The 26,293-nt window shown below is 45.7% G+C and overlaps 1 protein-coding gene and 1 long non-coding RNA gene across 12 annotated transcripts in view; one reads left to right on the forward strand and one right to left on the reverse strand.

The window, feature by feature from the left end:
* Positions 1-26,293, reverse strand: part of WNK3 (WNK lysine deficient protein kinase 3) — an 87,873-nt gene that overhangs the window by 23,271 nt on the left and 38,309 nt on the right. For 4 of the 11 annotated variants that reach the window (XM_083419160.1, XM_083419155.1, XM_083419158.1 and 1 more), the window contains 9 exons: positions 24,975-25,263; positions 22,581-22,774; positions 16,217-19,375; positions 12,954-13,012; positions 11,002-11,149; positions 9,531-9,647; positions 8,001-8,150; positions 7,851-7,902; positions 4,745-4,879 (listed from right to left, as the gene is read on the reverse strand). In XM_083419160.1, coding sequence (XP_083275286.1) covers positions 4,745-4,879; positions 7,851-7,902; positions 8,001-8,150; positions 9,531-9,647; positions 11,002-11,149; positions 12,954-13,012; positions 16,217-19,375; positions 22,581-22,774; positions 24,975-25,263 — 4,303 coding nt within the window. Of the gene's footprint in view, positions 1-4,744; positions 4,880-7,850; positions 7,903-8,000; positions 8,151-9,530; positions 9,648-11,001; positions 11,150-12,953; positions 13,013-16,216; positions 19,376-21,570; positions 21,724-22,580; positions 22,775-24,974; positions 25,264-26,293 lie in introns of all 11 variants that reach the window. The other 7 variants (XM_083419156.1, XM_083419164.1, XM_083419162.1 and 4 more) reach the window with 7 other exon arrangements.
* On the forward strand, positions 3,005-10,229 carry LOC310668054. Its single transcript, XR_014506584.1, has 3 exons — positions 3,005-3,379; positions 3,755-4,128; positions 7,616-10,229. It is a non-coding gene; the product is annotated as an uncharacterized lncRNA (long non-coding RNA).

The following is a 26,293-nucleotide window of genomic DNA, read 5'->3' on the forward strand; positions in this document are numbered from 1 at the left end:
GAGAAAACTATCATTAAAATAAAAAACAAACATCGTAAGAAATAAAATTATATTCATATCATATATAATCTATTAAAATGATGCTTGCTCCAGTTGCATCCCATGGCCAAGCTTGAGACCGAGTCAAAGAAGGAAAAGGCAAAACACAGGAAGAGAGAGGTCCCTCCTAGTAAGAGATGACTCAGCACAGATTGGAGGCATCTGCAGATGAATGTGTGTGCCAAGAGAAATTGTTTAGCTCACTGGTCAACAGGAGCTCCATGTTCCTTTCTCAACCTGAAGAAGCATCCAATAGGAATGGGATATGCATAAGCTACTCTGAGGGACGTGGGTGGCGCTGTGGTCCAAACCACTGAGCCTCTTGAGCTTACCAATCAGAAGGTCGGCGGTTCGAATCCCCACGACGGGGTGAGCTCCCATTGTTTGGTCCCAGCTCCTGCCAACCTAGCAGTTCAAATGCACGCCAAAAAATGTGCTTCCCACTCCGGTGGGAAGGTAAATGGCGTTTCCATGCGCTGCTCTGGTTTCAGTGTTCCCTTGCGCCAGAAGCGGCTTAAGTCATGCTGGCCACATGACCCGGAAAAACTGTCTGCAGACAAACAGCGGCTCCCTTGGCCAGTAAAGCGAGATGAGAGCCACAACCCCAGAGTCGTCTGCGACTGGACTTAACTGTCAGGGGTCCTTCACCTTTACCTTTTCAAGCTACTCTGATTCTAGGGAGGGAATTTAAGATAAACCAGTGGCAGTAATGATGATGAAGAATATGCTGGAACGTGCTGTCAAATGTCACCTCTACGGAGGCAAAGGGAAAGGGAGGAGGAGGCTCCCACATGGCCACTTACATGCCATCAGCAACTGAAGGGGGAAGCACGGCTGCTGGTTCTGCTCTTGTGGAGTGTGTGCCATGACATTTTTGTGATGTAGGGAGGTGCTGAGCCAGATAGGTCAAGACCATGGAGGCTTTAGGCCATCTCACTAATATGGTGGGTGAAGTCTTTTTCCCCTAGGGACCTGAGGGTTAAAGAATACAAATGGGGAGTCTGTTTGATGGAAGACTTGAGTGCGTCTGGGACAAGTCTTTTTTGTTGTTGTTGTTTAGTCGTTCAGTCGTGTCCGACTCTTCGTGACCCCATGGACCAGAGCACGCCAGGCACTTCTGTCTTCCACTGCCACCCGCAGTTTGGTCAGATTCATGTTTGTAGCTTCGAGAACACTGTCTAACCATCTCGTCCTCTGTCGTCCCCTTCTCCTTGTGCCCTCCATCTTTCCCAACATCAGGGTCTTTTCCAGTGAGTCTTCTCTTCTCATGAGGTGGCCAAAGTATTGGAGCCTCAGCTTCACGATCTGTCCTTCCAGTGAGCACTCAGGGCTGATTTCCTTAAGAATGGATGCAATCTTAAGAATCTTAAGAATCTTGTCCTTAAGAATGGACAAGTCTTTAGAACCCTGTAAAGACTAAGCCTGTGACAGGGGATGGGGGGGGGGCTGGGGCAAAAGAAGGGCAAGATCAGTTGTTCTGTTTGGTGGAAAGCAGAGTTCGTTTTTGGAAAGAAGGCTGTGCACAGATTTATTCTACCCTTGTGAAAAGGTCACACAGATGTGCCAGGGCTCCCAGCTCTGAAACCTCATGGACTAAGATTATGGCCACTAGGAAGGACACACTTTGGGATAACAATAATAAAAATGTGGTGGTCTGGAGGACTGCCTTTCAACTCAAGGAAGAGAACTTGTGTGCTCCTGTGGCCATGAAGAAACAGGCCTCTGAGAAATCTGTGCTTGTGTGGATGTTTGCCAGGGTTCTGAAGTTCTTCCCAGAGAGGCTGGATGACAGGGGTGAGGTCTGTCATTGCTGGGAGGAAGATTAGCCTTTCCACTGTGTCCCTAAGCAGTAAAGTCTTCCAGACGGGTCAGATGGCTTTTGGGGAGCTTAACTATGGAGCTGTAGTTCTGTAAAGGCTAGAGTAACTAGGAAGTGTAGATGAGCCCCGTCTTGGGGTGAAGAGCTGAGAAAAGGCTATCTTAGGGATGCCTTTTGTTCAGAATACTGTGGGCGAAAGCAGTGTCTGGACAGAAACCGGCAAGATCTCCCAGAAAATCTGGACATATGGCAAGCCATGTTGGCAGTGCCATTTTTACCAATTTTCATAAATAATTGTTCAAAATAGCTCAAAAATGGCAATTATTTTTGCTGTTTTGCAAGAAAAGCTCAACAACTCTGATGCCCACCCCCAAGAAGCTCAACAACTTTTTGTCTGGATGTTCACTTTTTGAAATATGGCAATCCTAGGTGTCAGGGAACTGCCATCAGAGCTGGAGGTGGAGAGGAGGCTCCAGAGGGATGGCGGAGAGGGTCCCAGTAGGGAGAGAGGTAGCCCATCCGCTGGGGAAGGAAATCAGCGTAACACCAGTGGAGAAGGGGGGCAGATGGGGGAATCGGAGAGGTGGCTCCAGGACTCCTCGCTGGAGACCAGCGGAGAGGGCACGGGTACTCCGCTGCCCACACCCACTTTGCGCAGAAGACTTCCACGCAGGCAGAGTAGGAGGAGACTGGGCGTCAAACAGCTTCTATGCTGGAAGAGGTTCAAGAAACGCCCACTGACGGATCCTGCCAGCGACTGAGGCAGCCACGGAACTTGAGGCCGTCCAGACAAAAAGGGTTCAACCAGGCAACCTAGCCAGGAGTAACGGCAACTTACGCACGAGCAACCCCTAGAACCATTACACTAGGCTATATATGTAAGTCCTGAAGCAGGAGGTGTGCTACTACTGATACGATGGGATCTACTGAAAAATCCACCAGCATGTCAGTGCACTTGTACCTAGCTTTACCTACTCTTCTCTCCCTGTGTGTAGCCTGCACTCTTCCCAAATCAGCTCCAGGGGACTGAAAGAAACCCCATAACAGATTTAGGAGGTCCAGGGCATGCAGGGAGAGAAGTTTCATTGTGCAGTCAAAAGTCCTTACACTGACAGAAGTTGAGAACCGAGCTATTTGTAGCCAAGGCCTCCTAACCACCAGAACTGTTGTCTTGCTTTTTGTAGCTGGTGCCAGTGCGGTCTGATGGAGGAACTGTGAGGTCTAGTGGAGAAATGGGAACTAGACGACACTAGCTTAGGAATTCTATACAGCCTTGGTCAAAGGAGGTCCTATTGGGCTGAAAAGAGTAAGGTTGCTTCCTTTTCGTATGAGTGCCAAGGGTCTCTGTTTTATCTACAATGTTCACTTTGAGCAGCTCTTCACTAAATAGACAAGTCCCTCTGAAGTGGGCTGCTCACTGATTTGACCAGGAAATTCAAGACCTTCTAGCTACTGTGAATGCTACAATGATCCTTGAAGAAGGCTAAACAGGTTGACATTGGAGTGAATGCTGATGCCGTGGTAAGTCTGACCAATACCCTCTGATGGGTATTGTTGTCCCGATCCTTATTTTGCAGTATATCCTCCAGCCAAAGAACCGTAGCTATAGCAGCATTTAAAGAGGTCAAGACAGCAGCCAGGACAGGAGCCTCATGGGACTTTTAAAAGAAATGTGGTATGCCTTCTTTCTACTTCTTTCTCGGGAAAATGTGTCATTGTGCCTAGGGGGGATTGAGTCCAATAAAAGGACTTCCACTGCAGCAACCACAACTGGGACTTTTAACTGTTCCATTGCCTGAGGGGAAACAGTATACAATCCTCTGAGCTAGTCTAGTGGCTTTTTGTTTGGTTGGCTTGGTGTTCATTTCAACTAATTTTTTATTTTTTTTTACAAAGCGGATGGAAAGGGTACTTCTTTGGAGGCTGATCTGGTCTCCAAGGAGACAAACGCTGCCTGGGATGTCGGCTGAGCTGGCTCAGGAGGTGAGAGTTGCAAATCTACAGGTGATTTAGCTCCTGCTAATAAAGTTCTCAGTGGGAGGCTTCATAGTGGCTGCAGTGGGCTTCTTTTTCATTTTTGCTTCCTTAACTAGCCTAATATGTTGCATTTTTTCCCTTTCTTTCTTGTTGGCTTTCTGCCCACCTGAAGGAGCCATAAAGGGAAAGTCAAGAAAAAGAGATTGATAAAGATGTTTTTAAAAGAAGAAGAAAAAGAAAGAGGAAGTGGGTAGCACAGGAACATCTGTTTGGGAGGAGCACGAAGTATAAAGGTATGGAGTTGAGATTATGAGAAGGGAACAATGAAGCAATGTTCTATGCTGGGTGAAGGCAGGGAATCAACTGGGGAGGAGTCAGGAGCATCGGAAGCCGTAAGGAAGTTTGTCATATGTTACACAAAAGAACAACCCTACTGGCTCAGGACCAAAGGCATCCTGTTCCAGCATCTTGTTCTCACAGTAGCTAATGAGATGCCGATGGGAAGTCCACAAGTAGAACATGAGTGCAACAGCACTTTTACTCTTGTGTTCCCCAGCAACTGGTATTTTTGGTCCCTTCCAACTCTGCCATTCTGTGATTCTATTCTTCTATGAACATGCTTTCTGTACTAGACAGGAGTTGCTATGCCAAGGGATAGAGAACGATTTCTTGCCTTCATGAGGAAAATGTTGAAGGGGAGGGAATTCTTCCCCACAAAGAGATTTCTGATCTTCGGCAGCATTAAAGACTTAAACCTGGAAACTTCCACTCTGAAACTCTGAGCCATTCTCACTTGAGACACAAAGCCTGAACTCAGTGCTGGCTACAGTTCCAAAACTGTACGGATGCTACACTTTACCACAAACAAGTCAAAATTGAGTCAGGCTTTCTACAGCATCACATGTTCACCTGTTATCTGACACCCCGGGGCAGCTGTAGTTGACTGTAGAAGAGTGCAAGGTGTCTGGGTTTCTCTGTTCCTTATTGTTTGATTGATGCAAAATCTCCAGCGGCCAACAGGGGATGACTGAGGAGCGGATTCACCTGTGAGGAAAGAAAGAAGTACAGGAGATGATCATTCCTCTGCCATCTTTCATGTGCATAACAAGAAAACAAAATCAAGATGTGCTCAAACAGGACTATGAGAACATCACTGCTGCTGTGAGCAGAAGCCTTAGGAACAACAAGGCCTAGCAGTCAGGATTCTGGAATTGGCCTTAAGGCACCAAGGCTGCAATTCTAATAGACTTAAGGAGGAGCAAACTCAATTGATCAGAGTGGGATTGTTGCCATGAACCCATGTGATCTGACTTTCGCCAGTTTCCTTGGATCAGTGTACTTGCACAGAAAAAAATGAATGCTGCTGGTGAAGCTATCCTTCCTTGGCTTTGCCTGAGTTCTGCTGCTTGCCCCTTTATTTATAGGGACTACCAGAGCTTTCCCAACTTTTCATGTTGATGACACTTTTTTTTCTTCTTTTTTTTTTTGACATGCACGATTTCGCAACACATTAATTCAGTTTTACTAGCAAACCAGAAGTTAAATTAACCCCTTTGCAGGCCTGGGAGGAGTGCGGGGAGCATTTGTGCGACACACTGCAGCCGACACACTACCGTGTCATGACACACAGTTTAGAAAGCTCTGCTTTAGAGTAATGCACTGTGCCATGCATGTGCCTCCTTTCCCACCCCTGTCTTTACTAAAGCCAGTGTGGTGGTTAGAATGTCAGACGAGGGCCTGAAAGACCAGGCCTCAAATCCCCACATGGCCATGAAGAACACTGGGTGGCCTTGGGCCAGTCACTGCCTCTCAGCCTAACCTACCTCACAGGGTTGTTGTGGGGTTTAAGTGAGGAGGGGGAGAGCTATGTAAGCCATGTTGAACTCCTTGGAGATATATGGGATATACCATATTTTTCCATCTATAAAACACCCCCATGCATAAGACTATTTTGGGGGACTCAGACTTAAGAAAATGGGGGGAGATGGCCCTGTGTATAAAATGCCCCTTAATATTTGACATTATTTTTTAGGGGAAAAACCTAATTAGTCTTATAGACGGAAAAATAAGGTAAATACCATCAATCGATAAATAAAGTCAGGATCAGACATATGTTGGTGCACTTGTTGCGGGTTTTCCCATATCACACTGCTCAGACAACAACAGGAATATTCTGTTACACTACTATTTCTCACAAACAGTCCCACCAAATTACCAGAAACTAGCCCGTGACTCTAGGCTGCAAGTTAAGAAGCTCAAATCATTTAACAAGAACATATGATTCAAAAATTATCCATAAAATAATAGGGCCATTATCCAGTTTCCGTAGATGTACTTTTAATCCAGTATTTCCTTCTGGCTCAAGGAGATAGGACTCTCTAATTTGGACCTGGGTGGCATTGTACATCTCATTTTTATCGTAGTGCTCACTCTGCTTATATCATACTGTATTAAGAACACTTGCTGGTATTTGACAAACACCTGTAACACTCTGCCATTGGGAACAGTATCTACATTTATCGCTTGAGCACCGTTTGCTGCCTTGAACACCATTTGGTGAGATACAAATTTAACAAACAAGTAACTGTAATATGTACCTCTTATTAGTAGTCCGAATAAACATTTATCAAAGTGTTCAGCACAACAGCTTCAGGCTTACTCAGGGTTTAAATATGCTATATATATATATATATGAACAGCTGATCCCTATGCTATATCACAGTCTGCTTTTGAAAGGTTCTCCTCAGTTTCAGAATTGCTCTGACAAGTGGTAAGGAAGACTCCTCTTTCAGAAACACACCCAAAGTTCCCCTTAATTGCACGGAACTATGGTTTGTTGGATCCTGGCCAAAGTGTTCCAGTCCTCCAGGAGCAGGAAGAAATAACAAATCAAGAGCAGACAGATGCTCAACATGTGGGTAAAAAACAAACATACCGCTGGCATTGTTCTGTTGATACAAAGGTCATACCAGAATCAGAGAAAAAGAGATCATTCAGTGTTAATGGAACAAAGAGTAGCCAAGTAAAATGTTGGACTCTTCTGATGTGCTTGGAAAGTAGTCCATCATGGTAAGTAACTGCCTTCGTATCACATAAAGGAACACAGTTGACTGTGTGCATTTCACTTTCCACTACGAAAAATCCCATACACAAGAGAGAGCATCTTTCCCTCTTTCAACCATTGCTTCTGTATTTCTTAAATGAAAACTCAGCCATTTAAATGTGCACGCCACATTTCACAACTGATGACACCACACGTGATATTTGCTACATAAACATCAGGGTATTTTTGTAGTCAACCTCAAAAAGGAAATTTTGAACTGGCTAGATTTCCAGACACTTCAAACCACACCACCAACTGTAAGTTAGCAGTAGACAGCATGATGCCCTCTAGTTATGATCCTAACTCCAGTCCCATCAGCCCCAGGCAACTTGGTCACGTAGTCCAATGACATCTGGAGGGAACCTAATTGGCTATCCTTCTATAAGTATGGAAGCTGGCTTGTAACTTCACCTGCTTTAGGATAATGCAAGGAGTCACTACCAAACACAATGAAGGAATTTGGATTCTAGTTTCCTAAAGGTAAAATCCAGACCTTTTTCTTTGCTCAGCTACATCAAACCACCCCCAGAATTGATACCAATTTGGCTATACTCATTAAGAACTTGTTTATTTATTTATTTTAAATGTATATACTGCTTAATTGATAGAAGATTTCTAAATGTCTTCTTTCAGCCTTGAATAATGTCACTCAAAATCTTTACAATCTTCCCATACAGTTATCAGGACCATTGCAGAGAATCAATTATATGTGCCAAGATGACTCCACCTAAGACGTGAACTACCGTAAGAAGATTTGAGAGACAAAAGGCAGCCTAACTGACAAGGAACAAATCTGCTTTAGTTCCTGCCAAAATATCCCCTATTTTCATCACTTTCACCTTTAAGGAGGGTGGTTTTGTTTTGTTTTTTTGTTTGACCTTCAATGTTAAATGTTTTAAAATAGTTACTTACTGCCAGTTTGAGTAGATGCTGGGTTTATCTGAACTTGTTCAGAAGATCCTGTCTGAATTAAAAATGAATAGATAAATATAAAAAGGGAATTTCCCAATACAAGCACACACTTTCCCAGAAAAGTGGTATCACTAAACAAACATAACTTACTTGGGTAAGATCAGAAGGTGTAGACTCTGTGCCAGTAGTTCGCTCTTCAACCGGAAGACTGCGGATGATGTCCTGGGCCTGGCAAACAATAGCCTTCAGTTCATCAACAAATTTCTCTTTCTCATTTTCCAACACAAAGTCATCTTCAACCTAACATGGGAAGGAAAAAACAGGGTAGAAGATGTAAGTGCATCTTCTATTACATTTTATACAATCAGAGAAATCTTAGGCTTTCCAAACGAATAATATTGTTTGGCTGAAGGAAAACTCATATCTAGCCAAAACAACTGAAATTGTGCCAGTGTCTATGTAGCAAGAAGCCATCTCAAGTTTCCCCAGTAATAGGGAAGGAACAGACTCATTCTAAAATGGTTTTACTATACTTAAGTATTCCTTTTTCTAAACATATTATTTTGCAAAATGCCAAAATCAGGTGCCAGACCTAATTATAATCCAGAAGCCGACCACAGGAAGAAAGTTTCCCTCAAAATCTGCTCACAGGTCCTGGCCCCACCCCCAGAAGCACCCAATGGCTCCCTGGGTGGGGTTTAGCCTCAGTGCATCCAATGGAATCCATTACCTGAGTGATGCCTGCAAGATAGCATGGCCAGTGACAAAGGATCAGGGTTGATGGGATTTGTAATCCACAACACCTTGAGCGGGGCTATACAAACCCCCTACCCCAGTTAAAAGATGTATAGGATCAGGCAGCAAATTTTATGTCTAAAGAAGAAATGTGTGCTATTGTCAAAGTCTTCGGACGCTTATTTTTTAAAAAGTTAATTTTTACTGAACAACAAAAGCAGACAATACACACGAGAGAAAAACAAACATTAACAACAAAATAATGTAAGTTTAATACAAGGAGCTTTTGATGATAAACTCAAAGAAAAGTAAAAAATTCAGAAGTGAATGAAATGGATAAAATTATAAACGAGATATAAAAACACAACTTGTGCAATGAAGGAAATAGGAAAAGGGGGGGGAGTGTCTATAAGGGGGCAAGACCTTCTTCCATTGAATTAAATGAATTTATCCAACCTGCACTCCCCACCCCCACCCCGAGTTTCTAATGTATAGGGCTAAAACACCATTTTGAATCTTATTAACCCAAGGAACAACAGATGGTCCTGCAGGAGTCTGCAGCAAACCTGAAATAATAATTTAGAAGGTTAGTTCAAATGGTTTAAGGATTTTTAAAACGTTTGTCTTGAAGTCCTTACACGCAACGTTTCCAAAGGTGACAGTGCCTGGGAGGCTGAGTTTAGACAAACCCCCAAGCCCAGTTTTCCTTTATTCCTTCAGCAGCCCCATTTTTAGGATCTTGCCCCAAAGCCTCTCAAAGTCAGTTCTCAAAATAATCTGTGCAAGTCAAGGGCATGTCAAGTGGAAGACTAAGGTTAGACCTCAGGGGTTTCCATATCTTGAGAAATGCTATGAACAAGACACAAGGCTATAGCACATTGTCCTGAGCAACCCAAGCATTTGAACAAGAAATCTCTAGTGGAAAGCAGGCTCTATGAAACTTGCCATGTAGTCAGCAATGTCTTCCGGAGCATCTCCATCAACATCAAATTTAAATGTGACCATCTTGTTGTTATGAGTCTCAAGCTGGCACTCCACCGTGTTGTCCCCGGATGTTGACACCTGATTGAAGGGGGGGGGGTTGAGTAATTAGACAGAGTCAGAACCTGCCTCTTCTTCAATTCTTGGCAAACAAAGATCACCTCTACCTGACTTGTGTGACACCAATCCTGTAAAATGACAACACTTGTCCAAAGGCTGAAGTGGCAAAGCACCAATAACTAAAAAGGTTTAACACTACCTATTATCTTTGTTGTTGTTTTGAATAGATAATTATGTACACATTATATGTTGTCCTATAGTATGATAATGAATATAGATAGGATTCATTTCTGTAGAATCCGGCATCTGTTGAAAATGCCAGCACTTGATGGTCTTTGGGATTCAGTGACCTCAGTTTCAAATATTCCATCCAAAGACTTTATAAGCATTTGCTGGAGGCTTGAAAATATACTTCTTCACCCAAAGACTATATTCAATTTTTTCCCTCCAGTTATGACCTGATTCCAAATACTTGCCTTCAATAACATTTGGAATGGATTCTAGATCCTGTTCACACATTATGTTGTTTTAAAAGCAACTGACCTGAACCCATTCCTTTCTGATCTTGTGAAGCTGCAAGAATAAACTTAAGCTAAAAAGATACACCAAAAACTGTGAAGTCATCTGCTATCTCTGACACCGGACACACAAACCAGGGTAGAAACATTAATTGTGTACAACATTGGATAAATCAATTGTTTTAATCAGTCCATTTTGCAAGTCTCAAAATTCATCCCACAATTTACCATCCACAAAGACTGATTCTAGGCAAATCTGAGATTATAGAAGTCATAAAAGTGCTCTTCTGCTCAAAGATGGTGTTAATAGACAACTTGCTATTCTGTTTCCCCATATTGAGGTGCCCCCTGAAATATGATCTGTGAATATAAGAACTGACTGAGCCAAAGGGCTTCTTCTTAACATATATTAACCAGATAAACAAATGATTATCTGGAGTCCAAGGGCAGGATTCAACTAAGTTATTGCATGTGCAGAATGAGGAGTCCCCCTACAATGGAATTTTCCATCCTCTCCTACCCCTGTGCACCCTCCTGCACCATTTAAATCTGCTCGTTGGGTTGGGGGCTGGGGGGAAACCCAGAAAAGGTTTGGGGTCATTCAGGGTAAGGAGAGGGTGGAAAAGTCTCATTGCATTAGTGGATCTCATTCTCTGGACACATACTCCAATTGAATTCCACACATAGCTGCAGAATTTATAGTCATTAAAGCACTGCTTGCAAATGGGAATTTGTACAACGGTGGTAGTAGAGCCCAGATAAACAACCTCAAATATATTTTCCAGACAGATATTATTCCATTGAATTCTATTCTGGAGCTATGCATGGTTTAGCCTAGATTGTTAAAACATACATACCTGCAGCACAGTGAGCTGAAATTTGGTTCCCTTCTCTGTTCGGGCACATGAAGCTCTCCGTTGCTTGCTTTTGTCTTGTTTGCCATTTCCACTTGGAAGGTCACATCCATTGGCACCTTCCTTCTGAATGGCTACATCAGGAATCGGTCTTAAAAGATAGGAAAAGAGGTGAGCACTCTTAGAAGGAGCACACCCAGACACTTCTGAGGGGAAGCCTTGCTCTCTGCAACTTCTGAACATTAAGTAAATCTTTGTTTTCCTTTTATCAACTAGCCCAAATGAGGGCTTGCATTACCTCACAGCAGCTTCAATATTTGAATAGGGAAATACCGTAGATCGAAGTAGGGCTGGTGACAAACACTACTTTTTAAGTGAGTTGAAGGTGGCTAGTACCATAGGCAGACATTGCTGTCTATGGTATATGCATTTATTTTGTCACACTATTTATTTTGGGACGCGGGTGGCGCTGTGGGTAAAACCTCAGTGCCTAGGGCTTGCCGATCGCATGGTCGGCGGTTCGAATCCCCGCGGCAGGGTGAGCTCCCGTCTTTCGGTCCCAGCTCCTGCCCACCTAGCAGTTCGAAAGCACCCTTAAGTGCAAGTAGATAAATGGGTACCACTTTGTAGCGGGAAGGTAAACAGCGTTTCCGTGCACTGCGTTGGTGCTGGCTCACCAGAGCAGCTTCGTCACGCTGGCCACGTGACCCGGAAGTGTCTCCGGACAGCCCTGGCCCCCGGCCTCTTAAGTGAGATGGGCACACAACCCTAGAGTTGGACAGGGGTACCTTTACCTTTTTTTACCATTGATGGTTAAACACTTAAATTCAAATGGGTGAAATTTACATGGACAAACCACACTTCTCTCAGTCTCAACTACACAGAGAGAGACAGACACACTACATCTGTAATGGGGAGAATATTAGCTTAACTTACAGGGCTGTTGATGGTCCCCCTATTGTATACATTACTCTATCTGTGGGGCAGCGGGATTTCCCTGACTTCTTTCTAGGCCACTGTGATCATGTTCAACATCCCAGCGCCACATAGATGGGACCAACAATGCCCACCCTTCCATCCACTGTCCTCTAGGCAATGATCAGGTGAGAAAGGCCCAGATTACTGCACTAAAGGTTACTGCAACAAAATGGAAGTAGCAAAGCTATGGAGAACTGGCTCCCACACAACTTCATAGTTGTGTACGAAGGGTCTTCTCAAGTACTGCAAACACTCAGGAAAAGCACTTCACAAACATTTTCTTACTATTGTTCTCTTTACTTTGTCTTAGTGGTGCTTGGGGTGGCATGCAGAGCAAGCTAATGGATAGATGGCACCTTTGCAGATGTACAGAAGGGGGAGTTCTGGGGAGACCAGGACTAGTCCTTACCTTAGGGTAATAAGGCACAGGGCTGGACCCTGCAGCAAGCGGCTGGTAACATGACTGGGGAGGAGGGAGAGATGGATGTGGGAAAAGCTTTTCAACTGGTGACCTTAGGCTGTGAGGGGGGGCTAGGGAAGGTGTCATTTAGTTCACATCTCATTTAGCAAAAGGTTTGGCACTGGCATTGAGGATTAGCAAATTCTGGGAATCCCAAACCTAAAGTCTTCCAGTGAAATCCATAAATTAACTTTCTAGCACACTACTGCTTTGATCAGAAAATTCCTAACAGTTATCCTAAGTATTTACTTCCCTAAATTTAACTGAAGTTCTTAGCAGGGAGAGAATGATGAGAGTTCCTATCTTTGGGTACATATTCTTCAATAATGTTTCTTCCTACCACAACTCTGCCAGCTTTCTTCTGGTTGAAGTGAACTCCCCCCTTCCCACCCCCCTGCAAGCCTTGAGCTTGTCTTCTCTGTATAGAAAATGGAGATGTTCACTAGTTTTGATCTCCATGCACTTAACATTCCTGCCTTCCACCAGGCCAAAAAAGTTAACCTTGGAGCAGACTCACCCTTGAACAAAATCCTGCTTTTGAACTGATGGCTGTTGTTCTGGTACCAAGATGGAAGCCTAGAAATAGGGAGGGAGAAAATTAATTATGGTGGTTCTGCATTTGCCATCCTCACTTAGATGCAGCGATACTAAGCAAATTAAGTAATTACACAAAATGCAAACAATTTGTGTGCTTGAAATGAAACACAATCATACTTTTCCAGGCTGACATCCTCAGAACCTGGATCTGCTCCCCCCCCCTTCTTCTTCTTCTAGTAACATTCAGCACCAGTTCTAAAGATAACCTTGAATAATATCTAGTTCTCGAGATTCTATTCCAAGCTTTGCATTTGCTTTGAAAATATTTCCCATCCATGGTTAGGAAAATATTTACAGTCTCAGAAATGTATGCTTGCTATTTGCAATCCCAGGAGAAAAAGTGAAAATAAAAGTTATTCAAGTGGAAAGCTGAGGCAAGTTACTCTACAGTTAAAGACATACAATCTCTAAAGATCATTAGAATGACCACCTCTTGCATGCATAGCGGAAAGGATAAAACATTCTAAGGAGGTTAAACCTAATTTATCCACAACATTTTTCCTTTTTATGGAATAGACACAGCATTGTGCTAGATCACTAGATTACAGTCTATAATCCAGTACGCAGTTTGAAGGTGTCACAAATAGCTACAAATGACATTGGTGGCATGATTAGATATGCAGGAGAATGGAGAGACCTTTATCCACAGACACAACTGCAACAAGGAAAGTGGTGAGAACACAAAATAGGCAACAGGGGATGTTCAGATAGTTTCTCCTCAGAAATGAGAAATCGGGTTGTCTAGAACTGAAACTGTGTGCTAACCCTAAGAGCTATCTTGTCACGGTAGGCAAGATGAGCAAGAAGTGGTCTCAGGAGATGATGAAGCTAAGGAACAAGAGGCTCAGGTAGCCAAAAGAACAAGAAAGAGTCTGCAGTGAACAGAGATAAAAGGTGCTTCCAGGTATGGATGATTTAGCAATCCCTCATCATTTTGGTACTGCTTTCAGCTGAAAGTTGAAGAGCAACTCAGCCTCCACACTTCTTGAAGGCAGACCCTAACGCTTTGTTCTGCAGCCAGGTTCTGAGTCCCTCTTTTCCCAACTCCAGTTACTGAGAGGGGGGTCATTGGGACCAGGCGGGAGGGAAGACTACCTCCTCCTTCACGGTACTCCTTATCATGTCACCCCATTGCTGCAATGTAAGGAGGAGTGGGAGAAAGAGTGCGACACTTTTTGGAAAGAGAAAGGTCAGACTGATATAACTAATTCCTAGAGAGGAGAAACAAACCAGAGAGAGAAAAAGTAGCTACAGCAATCTAGAAAAGGGGTGGAACAATCTATACAGGTCACTATAGGCCAGAATAACAGCACAGTAGCCCACCAATGCCCAGGGAATGTACTGTATGCAGCTACGAAAAAAGTTGAGAAAAAGTTGCGTTTTCTAAGCACATAAAAAAGGAAGTGGAACAGGGAAAAAGTGAGAGGAAAATGTTTTCTTCATGCCATCTTGCATGAGTAAGGAAGCAGCACATGTCCAGTGTGGAAGCAGTCACAGAAACCTAAAAGAACAGCAGATGGTAGAAGCAAAGGAAAAGAGACAGGGAATTAAGGAAGAAAGTGACCAGCAAAAGGAGAGGACTATTGAAACAAGGCAGTCGAAGCTGTATTAAATGGGACAGAAAGGGGTGGAGAAAAATGCTGGATGAACACTGCTGGTTGAAAGACAGTGTGGCTGGACAAAGCAGGGCAAGCTAAGATGAAGCAGGAAGAAAATCATAGAATCATAGAAATGGGACCACAAGGGTCATCTAGTCCAACCCCCTGCAATGCAGGAATCTTTTGCCAAATGTGGGGCACAACCCCGAGATTAAGAGTCTCATGCTCTGCTGACTGAGCTACAAGGCAACCATCAGGTTGGCAGAGGTGTGACCATAGACAAAGAAAGGAGGGACTAGGGTTGACCTCTTTTTCCTGACAGGGCTACTGGATTAGAACAATTTTTCCATTGTTTAAACCCAGTCTTGCACGTAGCACTCATGGAAGGCTATGCCTGCCAGTTGTCAAAAACACCACTTCTGAAGCAGATTAGAAGCACACAAATCTGATTAGCAAGAAATTAAACACAAAACAGGAAACACTTTTGGTTAACTCTGCACCCTCTCGAAAGAACAAGAGTTTCTGGTTGAGTCTTGTTTGCGCTGAAGAAAATGTCACCACCATCCCAGGCTAAACAAACCCAAGCTGTGGGGACTGTGCAGGGGAGAGAAAGCTTTTTCTGCCGGAGAGCTGCATTTCCTCCTGGGCTGCCTTCCAGGGCCTGTGTGCCAAAAGCAGGATGGGCAAAAGCGGGCAGACCAACAGATGCAACTCTTGCCTTGGTACACAGGAGGGCTACACTCTGGGTTTCAACCCACACCTCTCTACTCTTCATTCAGGAAGCAAGGGGCACATCTGTCAGGGCTGGAGTCAGGCATAGGGCAGCAACAAAACAATACATCAATGGAAACAAACCACAAGTCTGGCCTGTCGGTCTCAGCAACTCTTTCAAGGTCTTGCCCCAATGAAGCAGTTGTGAGGGCTGAAGATGCCTGCCTTCCCAGTGTCCACTGGGACTCCTCCTCTCCAGGGTCTTTCCCACTCGGTCTCAGGTGGCGTCTGCGCACAACCCAGCTCTGCCCTGGCCTCTTGATTTCTCTGCGTGTTCTAAGGAGACCAGCAGGGAGAGGAGCTGGTCACACCAGAATGGGGAGACTGTCTGGCTTCTTCCGCAGCCAGCCCCTCTGCCTTCTGGCCCCATTCCTCCCCATCCCATTTCTATCTCTACCTCTGGACTGCTCTCTGCCACAGTCTCTCCCTTCTCACTAAACCCTGTTACCTCTTCTGCTTCACCCTCTTCTCTCTCTGCCCACCCACCACCAAGCTCCTGGCTCTGAATCCTCTTCCCTTGGAGGGGGGGGGGTCCTCGGCTGGTGCCTCCCACCATTCCTCTGCATCCAGCCAATCCATGATCGTACCACAGCTCAAAGGCGCTTTGCAGCCCCGCAAACACACTCAAGCAAGCCAGGCCAGTGTGGAGGGGCATGACCTGGGGAGAGCCCTGACAGCCAGATACAGAAGCATGGAACATCTCGTCCAATTTGGCCCTAAAGTATGCAATCACCATTACAAAGTCTAAATACTTAGCCATTTTGTTGTGACTCCTGGGAAACAAGATTTTTTTTAAAAAAACCGAATGATATACCTGTGAAATGTCTTGTCCTTGAACGTGTTCTTGGTGTGGCTGTGTCCCTGCGCTAAGTGATGCTTGCTGGTTCAGGGCTGCTGATGCTGCTCCAGAACTCGTTGAAGGGACCTGCTTCTGGACCACTGGCTCTGCAGGCAACACGGACCCCTGGCACATTGGCAGCTGCTGCTGCACATATGCTGACTGTACTGAGGAAGCTGTAAATGGTTGGTTATTATCAGCTGGCTGAAATGCTGGAGGTTGCTGGAGGAGGCTAGGACCATGCAGGTGCCCGGGCAGTTCTGGCGGCTGTTGCCTTGCATAAGCTGGCTCTGACTGTTCTGGCATGGAAGACACCGTCTGTGGTGCGTTTGGGGCAGACTGTGGGACTGTGGCGTTGAGGGGCTGAGGAATAGCGTGCTGATTGAACTCTTGATAGGGAGCCTGTGGCTGCATTTGTGGGATAAAAGATGGCTGAGATGGGACAAAAGGGGCCTGCGATCCTGGCTGTTGGCCTTCTGCAAACTTGTGTCCCGCCTGAGGAGGCTGCAGCTGCTGGTGCCCCATGCCGGAATCCTGCTGGATCAGATATGTTGATTGCTCAGGCTGGAGCTGCTCAGAGGGATAAGCATGGGGCTCCACTGGTTGCCCTAGGCAAACTTGCTGCTCCATGCAGCCAGTGCCACTGTCCTGCACCGTATATAACGATTTCTCAGGAGAGCGCATGGCAAAACTCCGTTGATCTGCGACCTGTACTGCTAAGTGAGCCTGCTGGATCTCTGGGGGCGGAACTAGATATGGCGCTGGCTGGTTTACGAAAGCTGCCTGTCCTTGGTAAAAAGACTGCATTGGATATGTCGGTTGGTCCAAGGGCTGTCCTGGATACACTCCAGGGACTGCATAGACCAGTTGCTCTGTGCACGGAGGCTGATCGGAGCCTTGCATTGTGTAAGCGACACGCATCTGACATGGTGCTTGCTCTGGTGCCTGGAGCTGGTTGGTGGGCTGCACTTGAGGTGTCAGCTGCTCTGAAGCTGGGAGCTGGTGGGGGGGCTGCGTTTGATATATTAGCTGTTCTGGGGCTTGCAGGTGGTACTGGATGGGATAAGCCACCTGCTCTGGAGTTGAACCCGAGAGCTCGGCCTGCTGCGGCTTTTCTACAACTTGTTGAGTGACAGCTGCCAACTGCTCCGTAGAGCTGCCCTGGAAAAGAAACTGTTCTTGTTTCTGCTGCTGTAGGGGCAGGTGGTATAACATCTGTTGCCTTACACAAGGATGTTGATCTGTGGATTGGTGCATCTGAATAGCTTGCTGCTCTTGCTGCACCAGGGAAGGCTGTGCCGAAGCATCGAGGGGCAGCGTGGGATACTGTGGGCACTGTGGAAGTTGAATCGGCTGTGGCACGGCAGAGACCTGATGTACTGGCGCAACCTGCTGGGACTGCTGAATGGAACCAACCTGCTGGGGAATTTGTGGAGATTGCTGAATGGAGCCCACTTGTGGGGGAATATGCTGAGACTGCTGCATTACTGCTGCCTGCTGAAGCTGTTGAATAGAGGCCACTTGCTGGGGCTGCTGCATGGATGGAACTTGCTGGGGCTGCTGCATGGGTGCCACCTGCTGGGGAACTTGCTGGGGCTGCTGCATGGGTGCCACCTGCTGGGGAACTTGCTGGGGCTGCTGCATGGGTGCCACCTGCTGGGGAACTTGCTGGGGCTGCTGCATGGGTGCCACCTGCTGGGGAACTTGCTGGGGCTGCTGCATGGATACCACCTGCTGGGGAACTTGCTGGGGCTGTTGCATGGATACCACCTGCTGGGGAACTTGCTGGGGCTGCTGCATGGGTGCCACCTGCTGGGGAACTTGCTGGGGCTGCTGCATGGATGCCACCTGCTGGGGAACTTGCTGGGGCTGTTGCATAGCCACCAACTGCTGAGGAACGTGCTGGGACTGCATGGATGTTGCTTGCTGGGGAACTTGCTGGGGCTGCTGCATGGATACCACCTGCTGGGGAACTTGCTGCATTGTCACCGGCTGGGGAACTTGCTGGGGCTGTTGCATGGGTGCCACTTGCTGGGTCTGCTGCATGGGTGCCACCTGCTGGGGAATTTGCTGGGTCTGCTGCATGGGTGCCACCTGCTGGGGAATTTGCTGGGTCTGCTGCATGGGTGCCACCTGCTGGGGAATTTGCTGGGTCTGCTGCATGGATGCCACCTGCTGGGGAATTTGCTGGGTCTGCTGCATGGATACCACCTGCTGGGGAACTTGCTGGGGCTGCTGCATGGATACCACCTGCTGGGGAACTTGCTGGGGCTGCTGCATGGATACCACCTGCTGGGGAACTTGCTGGGGCTGCTGCATGGGTGCCACCTGCTGGGGAACTTGCTGCATTGTCACCTGCTGGGGAACTTGCTGGGTCTGCTGCATGGGTGCCACCTGCTGGGGAACTTGCTGGGTCTGCTGCATGGGTGCCACCTGCTGGGGAACTTGCTGGGGCTGCTGCATGGGCGCCACTTGCTGGGGCTGCTGCATGGGCGCCACCTGCTGTGGAACTTGCTGAGGCTGCTGCATGGATGCCGCCTGCTGTGGAACTTGCTGGGGCTGCTGCATGGGTGCCACCTGCTGTGGAACCTGCTGCATTGACACCATGTGTTGAGGAGCCTGCTGTGTAGATGCCACCTGCTGAATAGTTTGCTGGGGCTGCTGCATGGGTGCCACCTGCTGGGGTACTTGCTGGGGCATCTGTTGAACTGACACCACCTGCTGGGGCTGCTGTGCAGCTGATACCTGCTGGGGAACTTGCTGGGGTTGTTGAATGGAGGTAACTCCCTGTGGAACTGACGGCAGAGCTGAAGGGTTAGGAAGAGCCTGTGCTAAACTTGGCATATTGTTGACAAACTGAACTGAAGGCTGCCCCTGTAGCACAGGTGAATGACCAGCAGGCACAAAGCTGGCAGAAGCATGCTCCAGTTCCATTGATCCTGCAGCAGCTGGAGCCTGACTACTGATTCTAGCAGCAGAGGTCAACGGTATATTAGCTGGCAGGTGTTGGTTCACCATCTGTGGAGCAGGGATAGTCTGAGGGGAAGTGGCTGTCAAGATCTGTTGAGGGACTCCCATGATAGATCCATCCAATGTCTGCCCTTCTGCACTGTAGGACACCTGTGCATCTGGAGCCTGGTGAGGAGATATTTTAAAAAGTGGTTAAACTGATTGTCCTTTCTCCAAATCTTACTATAAGGAACCTCATCATCACCACCAACAGATGAATCACTCTGAGAAGACTATAACAAAAAGAACTTGTACATTCAAGGGATTTTGTATAAGTTAATAAACAGCCGCTTGTAAAATTCCATCACCTTGGCAATACACTTTCAGTGCTCCAAAATAACCACCTTATCTGTAAGCTATATGAAGGGTAGCAAAGAACCACTAGCACTTCTTTGCAATTTCAAAAGTATTTCAGTAGCTGGACAGCCAGTATTTAACTTAGCTGTGTTCCAACTAGAATGAAGGAGTGGGATGATGGACTGAATTCTTATGTTTAGGGTGCCTGAGGCAGAACTATTTTTCATGAAGGTTGGTCCATTCTATGAATACATTCTACAGGGAGCCGACTGCCACTGCTTCATTCTACAAGCATTTCCTAGCGTGCATTCAGTTCTGCTTAAAACAGAGCTCATAATTTATCATTCAAGCTTCAGCCTCCACTGCATCATATAAAAACTCCTACAACTCTGTCACGGGATCAGATATTCAGAGCAAAGCTCAGGCAGCTGCCTTAAGAAAAGGAGGACAGCATCAATTCCAGACACACACAAAAATTACAAAGTGGTTTTTCCCACAAGATGGTAAAGTAAATGGTATAATTTATTTACAAAAACGACCATTTTGGGGTTAATTGTGACTAATGTATCTCAAGTGTGAGAACTCCTCAGAAGCAAGAGTCACTTCTTGTTGCTGGAATGTGGAGTTCTTCCATCCTCTCCCAAAGCAGAGCTTATGTAAATAAAGTATAGCACCTTGTGAGGTTCACCATGACCCAACCAGCACAGCCCCACCTATCAAGCTGATTCCTCAGCCTTGCGCAAGAGCCTTTCTGCACAATTAATTTTTATGCAACGTGCGTTTCTCCACTTGCTGCACACAACTTGTTGCAGAGGTATCAATTTCCAAGCGTTCAGAGCTAAGCTACCTTTACCTACAAATGTATGAAAGCAATGGGTAGAGAAAGGGTTGAGCAATGTCTTTCTTCTGCCACTTATCCCTCCTAAAGCAGTTAGTTCAGCGTACCATTGCACACATTTGCATGCAATGCATACTTTGAGATAAAAGAGCAATACTCTGTACATGAAAATGTTTCCATCACCACCACTGCTCCTGATGCTGACAGAACAGGGCCACAACTCAGGGGCAGAGCATCTCCTCTGCATGCAGAAGAAGGTCCTCAGTTCAATCTCTGTCGTCTCCAGGAGAGACACCCGCCTGAAACTCTGGAGAGACACCATATACACTACTGAGATGGAGGGACCAATGATCTGACTCTGCATAAGGCAGCTTCCTATGCTCCAGTGATATTCTTTGTTATTGTGACCACTGAATGAGGTATGGGTGCCGAAGTGCCATGGCACCTACTAGGTGTCATTTTGTGATGCACTTAAGACCAAACCCCCTGTTAAAATGCAAGCAGGTGAAACATATGATCAGTGTCTCCTCTTCCACTGCACAGTGTTCATAAGACAGGACAGTTTATAAACAGAAGCAGCGAAACTTTTACTTCAATCTGCTCCCCCCCCCAGGGGATTTCACAGACATTTTTCTGAAATAAACTTGGTCTGAAAAACTGGCAGAAGAAAAGTGCTTGGCGAGGGGGTGAAATCCCCTGGGCAGGGGGGGAGCAGATTGAAGTAAAAGTTTCAGAAGAAAAGTGACACTCTTTCTCCCCTGTCATTTCTTCATTGCAAATTGCCCCCTCTTGAGAATCATTTGCAGGGAAGAAATGACCATCAGACTTGTGTTACATACGGACATGTTGCAATGTGCAGTTTAACTTCGACTTGTGAAGCAAACTCCATCACCTGTTCAACATTTGATGTCATTTGGGGGGGTGTTCCCCCCACCACAACCCAGAGGCTGCGAACGTGCCCCATGCAACTTCTCCATAGCGGCACACATCATCCGGACAGATTTCTTTTTCAACAACAAGAACGTCTGCTACGCTATCTCCCACTTTACGTGACTGCCTGCTCTCGTCACGGCGTAGTCCCTTGTAGGCATATGGCTCAGAGTCCAAGATGCCCTTGTGACACGCTATTTTAATGACGGTTTGAAAAGACCATCAGGTCAGTCGGACTATCCCTGGAAGCCCTTACCAGCCTCGGTGTGAACTGCTGAAGTGCAACAGGAGACGCCTGGGCTTGAGGAACCACAGGGGGGGCCAAGCTGTGGGTGGGTAGGGTTGAAGGCTGACTCTGGATTAGTGGTAAAGCGCTGGGGTGGGCCACATTTGCTGGCTGTTGTTGCACCTAACAAAAAGATAATTAAATGGACCGTTCATAGAAAAACTAATTGATTGCCTGTGCTTCAGCTCTCCTGGTCTCAGCTGCCCCGCCTGCATTCTCCGGCAACATATTCTCCTGGGGAAATGATACATCATCCTGAGACATGTTACCCACAGCAGAGATTGTGAACCTATACCATTGGTGAGCCACACAAAACACTGTTGTAACATTACCTACATTACTGCAGAATCCAACAGCTTGAGAGAATGTATGGAAGGGCCCCCATGCATCTCTTACACCTTTCACTACCACTCTTAGGAAAACATTCCTCCTCCAAGGCATCCCTTGAGATCCCTTCCAACTCTACAATTCTATAATTCTACAAAAAGGCAAACTCAATGGATGATAAAGGGTGCCTCTGGATACACATGGTGGAACAAGTTCAGGACTCCTCCCATTCTAGGCTATCTTAATTCTACTACATGCATAGACTAGAGAAACCTAGGAGCTTTAAACGGTTGACTTCTATATTTTTGAAAAAAGACAAAGGCCTGGTCTATACACAGAGAGCAAAAGGAAGGTAGAAGGGTGGGAAATCACCATTTTGTTTAATGCCTCTCTATCTGAAAAATCCATACAAGTAAATGTTGTTTATATCCTTTTAACTTATATCCTACCATCAAGCTCAGGAAGTTTTATAATTGTCAGAGAATTCTGCATAGATCTCAATTCTGTGTATCCTGAATCAACAGAGGCCGACTGAATAAAAGATACTGCCTTAGCTATCTTATTTTATTCCTTCTCTAAGACTAGCACAGTCACAACAACTGTCCAGAAACTCGATACAAGTAGTTCTCTTAAGAAAATGATAGGTCACTTACCCCTGCCATCGACTGGTAATGTCCCACCAGCTGCTGGGAAGCGTAGATGTGTCCTTGAACACTGTTTTCAGCTTGTGAGAGATTGGGGGCCTGCTGGGGGCCCATAATCTGTTCCGAGGAGAAAGCCAGGCTATGTTGGCTGGAGGCATCCGAAAGTATAACTGAACCTGCTCCTCTCTCAGATAAACTGTCAGCTGCGTCAGTGTAAGAGGAGGGAAAGAACAAAAGATAAGCTGTTTCAGAGGAATCCATAACAATTCCCATCCTTCTCCCTATCACTGCCTCATGAAGACAAACCACTGGGACTTAATGAACTGGCCCCACTGGTGGAATCCTATGAAACAATGTCTACTAGTGCAATGAAGCTTCCCCACTCTTCTCCTCCCTCCTTACCCCACCTCCCAAAATTGGGAACACTGCATGGGGCTAGGAGAGGAGACATCTTTCTGTCTGGTAAGATGAAAAGCTTGTGCTGATGGAACAACTGCTATAGTGCTACACTGAATTCAAGGGGCATAACAGGAGCTGTCTAGAAATGCCTCATCTGCCTCATCTACAAGGATCAAATATTTACTTGAGAAAAGAATACAAGAAAATGCAAGCCTGCATTCTAGTTGAGGGGAAGGAAGGGTGATCCAATCTTTTTAAAAAATAAAAATCAACCCTATACTTTTAAGCTGACATCAGTAAGTTTTCTACATGGAACACAGGAAGCTGCTTTAAATCAAGCAAGAACACTGGTCCACCGCATTCAGTTTGGTCTATGTTGTCTATACTTGCTAGCAGAAACTCTCCAGAATTTCAGACAAGAATGAGAATTCAGGTCTATGTGGAGATGTCATGGCTTGAACATTACGCATGCAAACCAGGTACTCTGCCACTGAACTGTAGGCTTCAGGTACATAAGCCCCAAACCTCTTTGGAATATTATCTCCTCCTTCTACTAGGAGCTAGTCTGGAGCAGTGGATAGAATGCTGAGCTTAAACTAGGGTTCACAGACCTACAAAGCCCATGAGCTTCAGTGGTTTAGGCTCCCATGACCTAACCTACATTACAAGATGGTTGTGAAAACAAAAGAGGATAAAGCTACTTATCAGAACATAATCCTATGCAGGCATAAACATGACAAACTTAAATTCTGAAATCAGGCAACAAAGGCTTTTTCATTTAATTCTTCTCAGCTCTGCCAATGACACCAACCCATGACCATGCCTTGTTTTGGGAACTATATGCTCTTTGGCAAGGACAAACTCCTGACCTTTAAGCCAGCATCCTTATCAAAAATATTCAACACTTATGGAGAGGTTTGTGAAGGAACCAAGCAATATTATCACATGTTTATGCCAAACAAATGGTGACGAGGAAACAGAACACCAAATAAGGTCTGATTTGTAATGGAACATTACTCTGGGTTGGGAATAATCAAATGTCTTATTGTACAGTAACTGGAATTGTACTTAGTTTTGACCCTCTTGTTTTAATGTTATGCTTTAATTGTTGTAAGCTGCCTGGGACCTTAAGGTAAAGGGTGGGTAAGCAACAACAACAACTACTACTACTACAATATTTGAAAAAAATATTTTTTAAAAACCCTGCTGGATCAGGCCAATGGGAAGTTTGCAAGCAGGACCTGAGTTCAAGAGAACTCTCCCCACTTAGGATACCCAGCAAATGGTATTCATATTCTACACTTTTTTAATCAGTTGCTTCACTTGAGGCTCTGCCTGGCCAACAGTGCCATGGAGGTACAATCAACCTGCTGTTCTAATTTCACTACTCTACCAATTGAACAGGGAGCAACATCATGGGTATCAGCTGACCTCAGATGTTCTTTTATTGGGCAAAGTGGTTGCAAGGAGGTGGCTCTATATTGTGTGAAGGATTGCAGTGCAGAAGAGGAGGAAAAGGCTCAAAACGGCTACACAACTTGGCTACCCCCAAGCTGCCTTTCCCCTCTGAGAAAAAAAAATGGTTCAAGTCTTTGTATCAATAAAGGAGAAAGAAACTGGGCTGAGCAGCAATTCTGAGTAGGCAAATGGTTGTGAGCGAAAGGATTGGCCATTAGAAAACTCCCATCAGATTATCATGGCTGTGCTGGCTGAGGCTGATTGGAGATTCAGCCCAAAACATCTAATGGGAGTTCTAGTCCAAAACATCTGGAGGGCATCAGATTGGTAAAGACCGATCAACAATTCAAACTGTGGGCAAGTCACAGATACAAGTCACAGTTTACGTGCTAATTGACCTCCAATAAAGCAGAAAAGTGCCAGGAGTTCAATAAATGCCTTGTGGGGATGCATCTGGATGAACAAAATGACGCTCTGATTCACTCTTTATAACCTTAGTTCAGGATAGCATTTTGAGAGGACAGGCTGCCTTTGTTTGCTCATTACCTGCAATGGAGGAGCTGTGCTGCATTTGTTGAAGGATTTGCTGTCGGACATGTTGGTCCACCTCTGTTTCCTCGCACTCCGTCCTGCTCTGTTGGGAAGGGGTGGTGAATGATGAGCCCTGTGGCTGGAGTAATGGTAGCCCACTTGGCAGCTTGCTTTGAGAGTCTCTTCTCTCCTCCAGGTAGCCCACCTGCCTCCGCTCCCTTGTCTTCTTGATCAGGGAGACACGATCCCGGATGGACTTAGCCACAGCTTTAGAGTCACTTTCATGGAAGAATCCTGACTTCACCTGGACATCAAAAAAGAACAGTTTTATTAAGTATAACTCTGCTCCTCTGAACTGGTATCCATCGGTGTTTAGCAATGCTTTTCTGTAATTTCACATTAATTCAGGGTTCCATTGCAACAGAACTTGCATTGACCACATACTAGATCAATCTTGGACCTATTGTATGGAGCGCCAAACAATACAGCAAGCAAGATTCAGGCCCACAAATTCAAGTGCTACTGCACTTTGGCTATGGGTTAAGGTCAGGTGTTTCCTGCTTGGCAGGGGGTTGGACTCGATGGCCCTTGTGGTCTCTTCCAACTCTATGATTCTATGATTCTATGAAGTACATTGGCTGGATCAATACTAATTAGTACTTATGTGACTGTCTTCAACATTAATATACTGTGATGAAAATCCACCTTTCAAAACTCTCTTTCTTTCCCCCTTTTAGATAGTTATTTCATCATACAATAGTTATTTTCAAATAGCCATTTATATAATTCAGGGGTGAAAAACCTTTTAAGCTTGAGGGTTGCATTCCCTTCTGAGTGACCTGTCAATGATGGGTAGAGACAGAAGCAAAAGTGAACAAAGCAACAGATCTGTCTCTTACCTTTGGATAGTACACTATGTTCTAGGCATGCAAAAGCCACACCTCGCCAGAAAACAAGAGACATCATTGCAGCTCAAGGGCACATTCCAACCAAGCAAGAACACTCAAGTAAGGTCCAAGGCCGTGCCAGTGCGGGGCACGGCCTAGGGGAATCTCAAGGGATGGAGAGAGAGGCCTAGTGGGCCACATTTGGCTCATGGGCCAGATATTCCCTGCCTCTGATATTTATGTTACTTGATTAGAGCAAGTTAATTGTGGTTCGAGGATCTGATCCCTGCTTAGTAGAATGAAGACACACGGACACGTAATATAAGGTTAATGGGCAAGAAAAGGCCACAACTTTATTGATTACAGCATGTGAAAAGGTATTGGCTTAGGCATTGGATCACGTCAGTTGACTCCACCCACTCGGAGAGGGGTGAGTCTAAAAGGGGG

The sequence above is a fragment of the Podarcis tiliguerta genome (genome assembly GCF_965153285.1).
Source record: "Podarcis tiliguerta genome assembly, chromosome: 17".
NCBI lineage: Eukaryota > Metazoa > Chordata > Lepidosauria > Squamata > Lacertidae > Podarcis > Podarcis tiliguerta.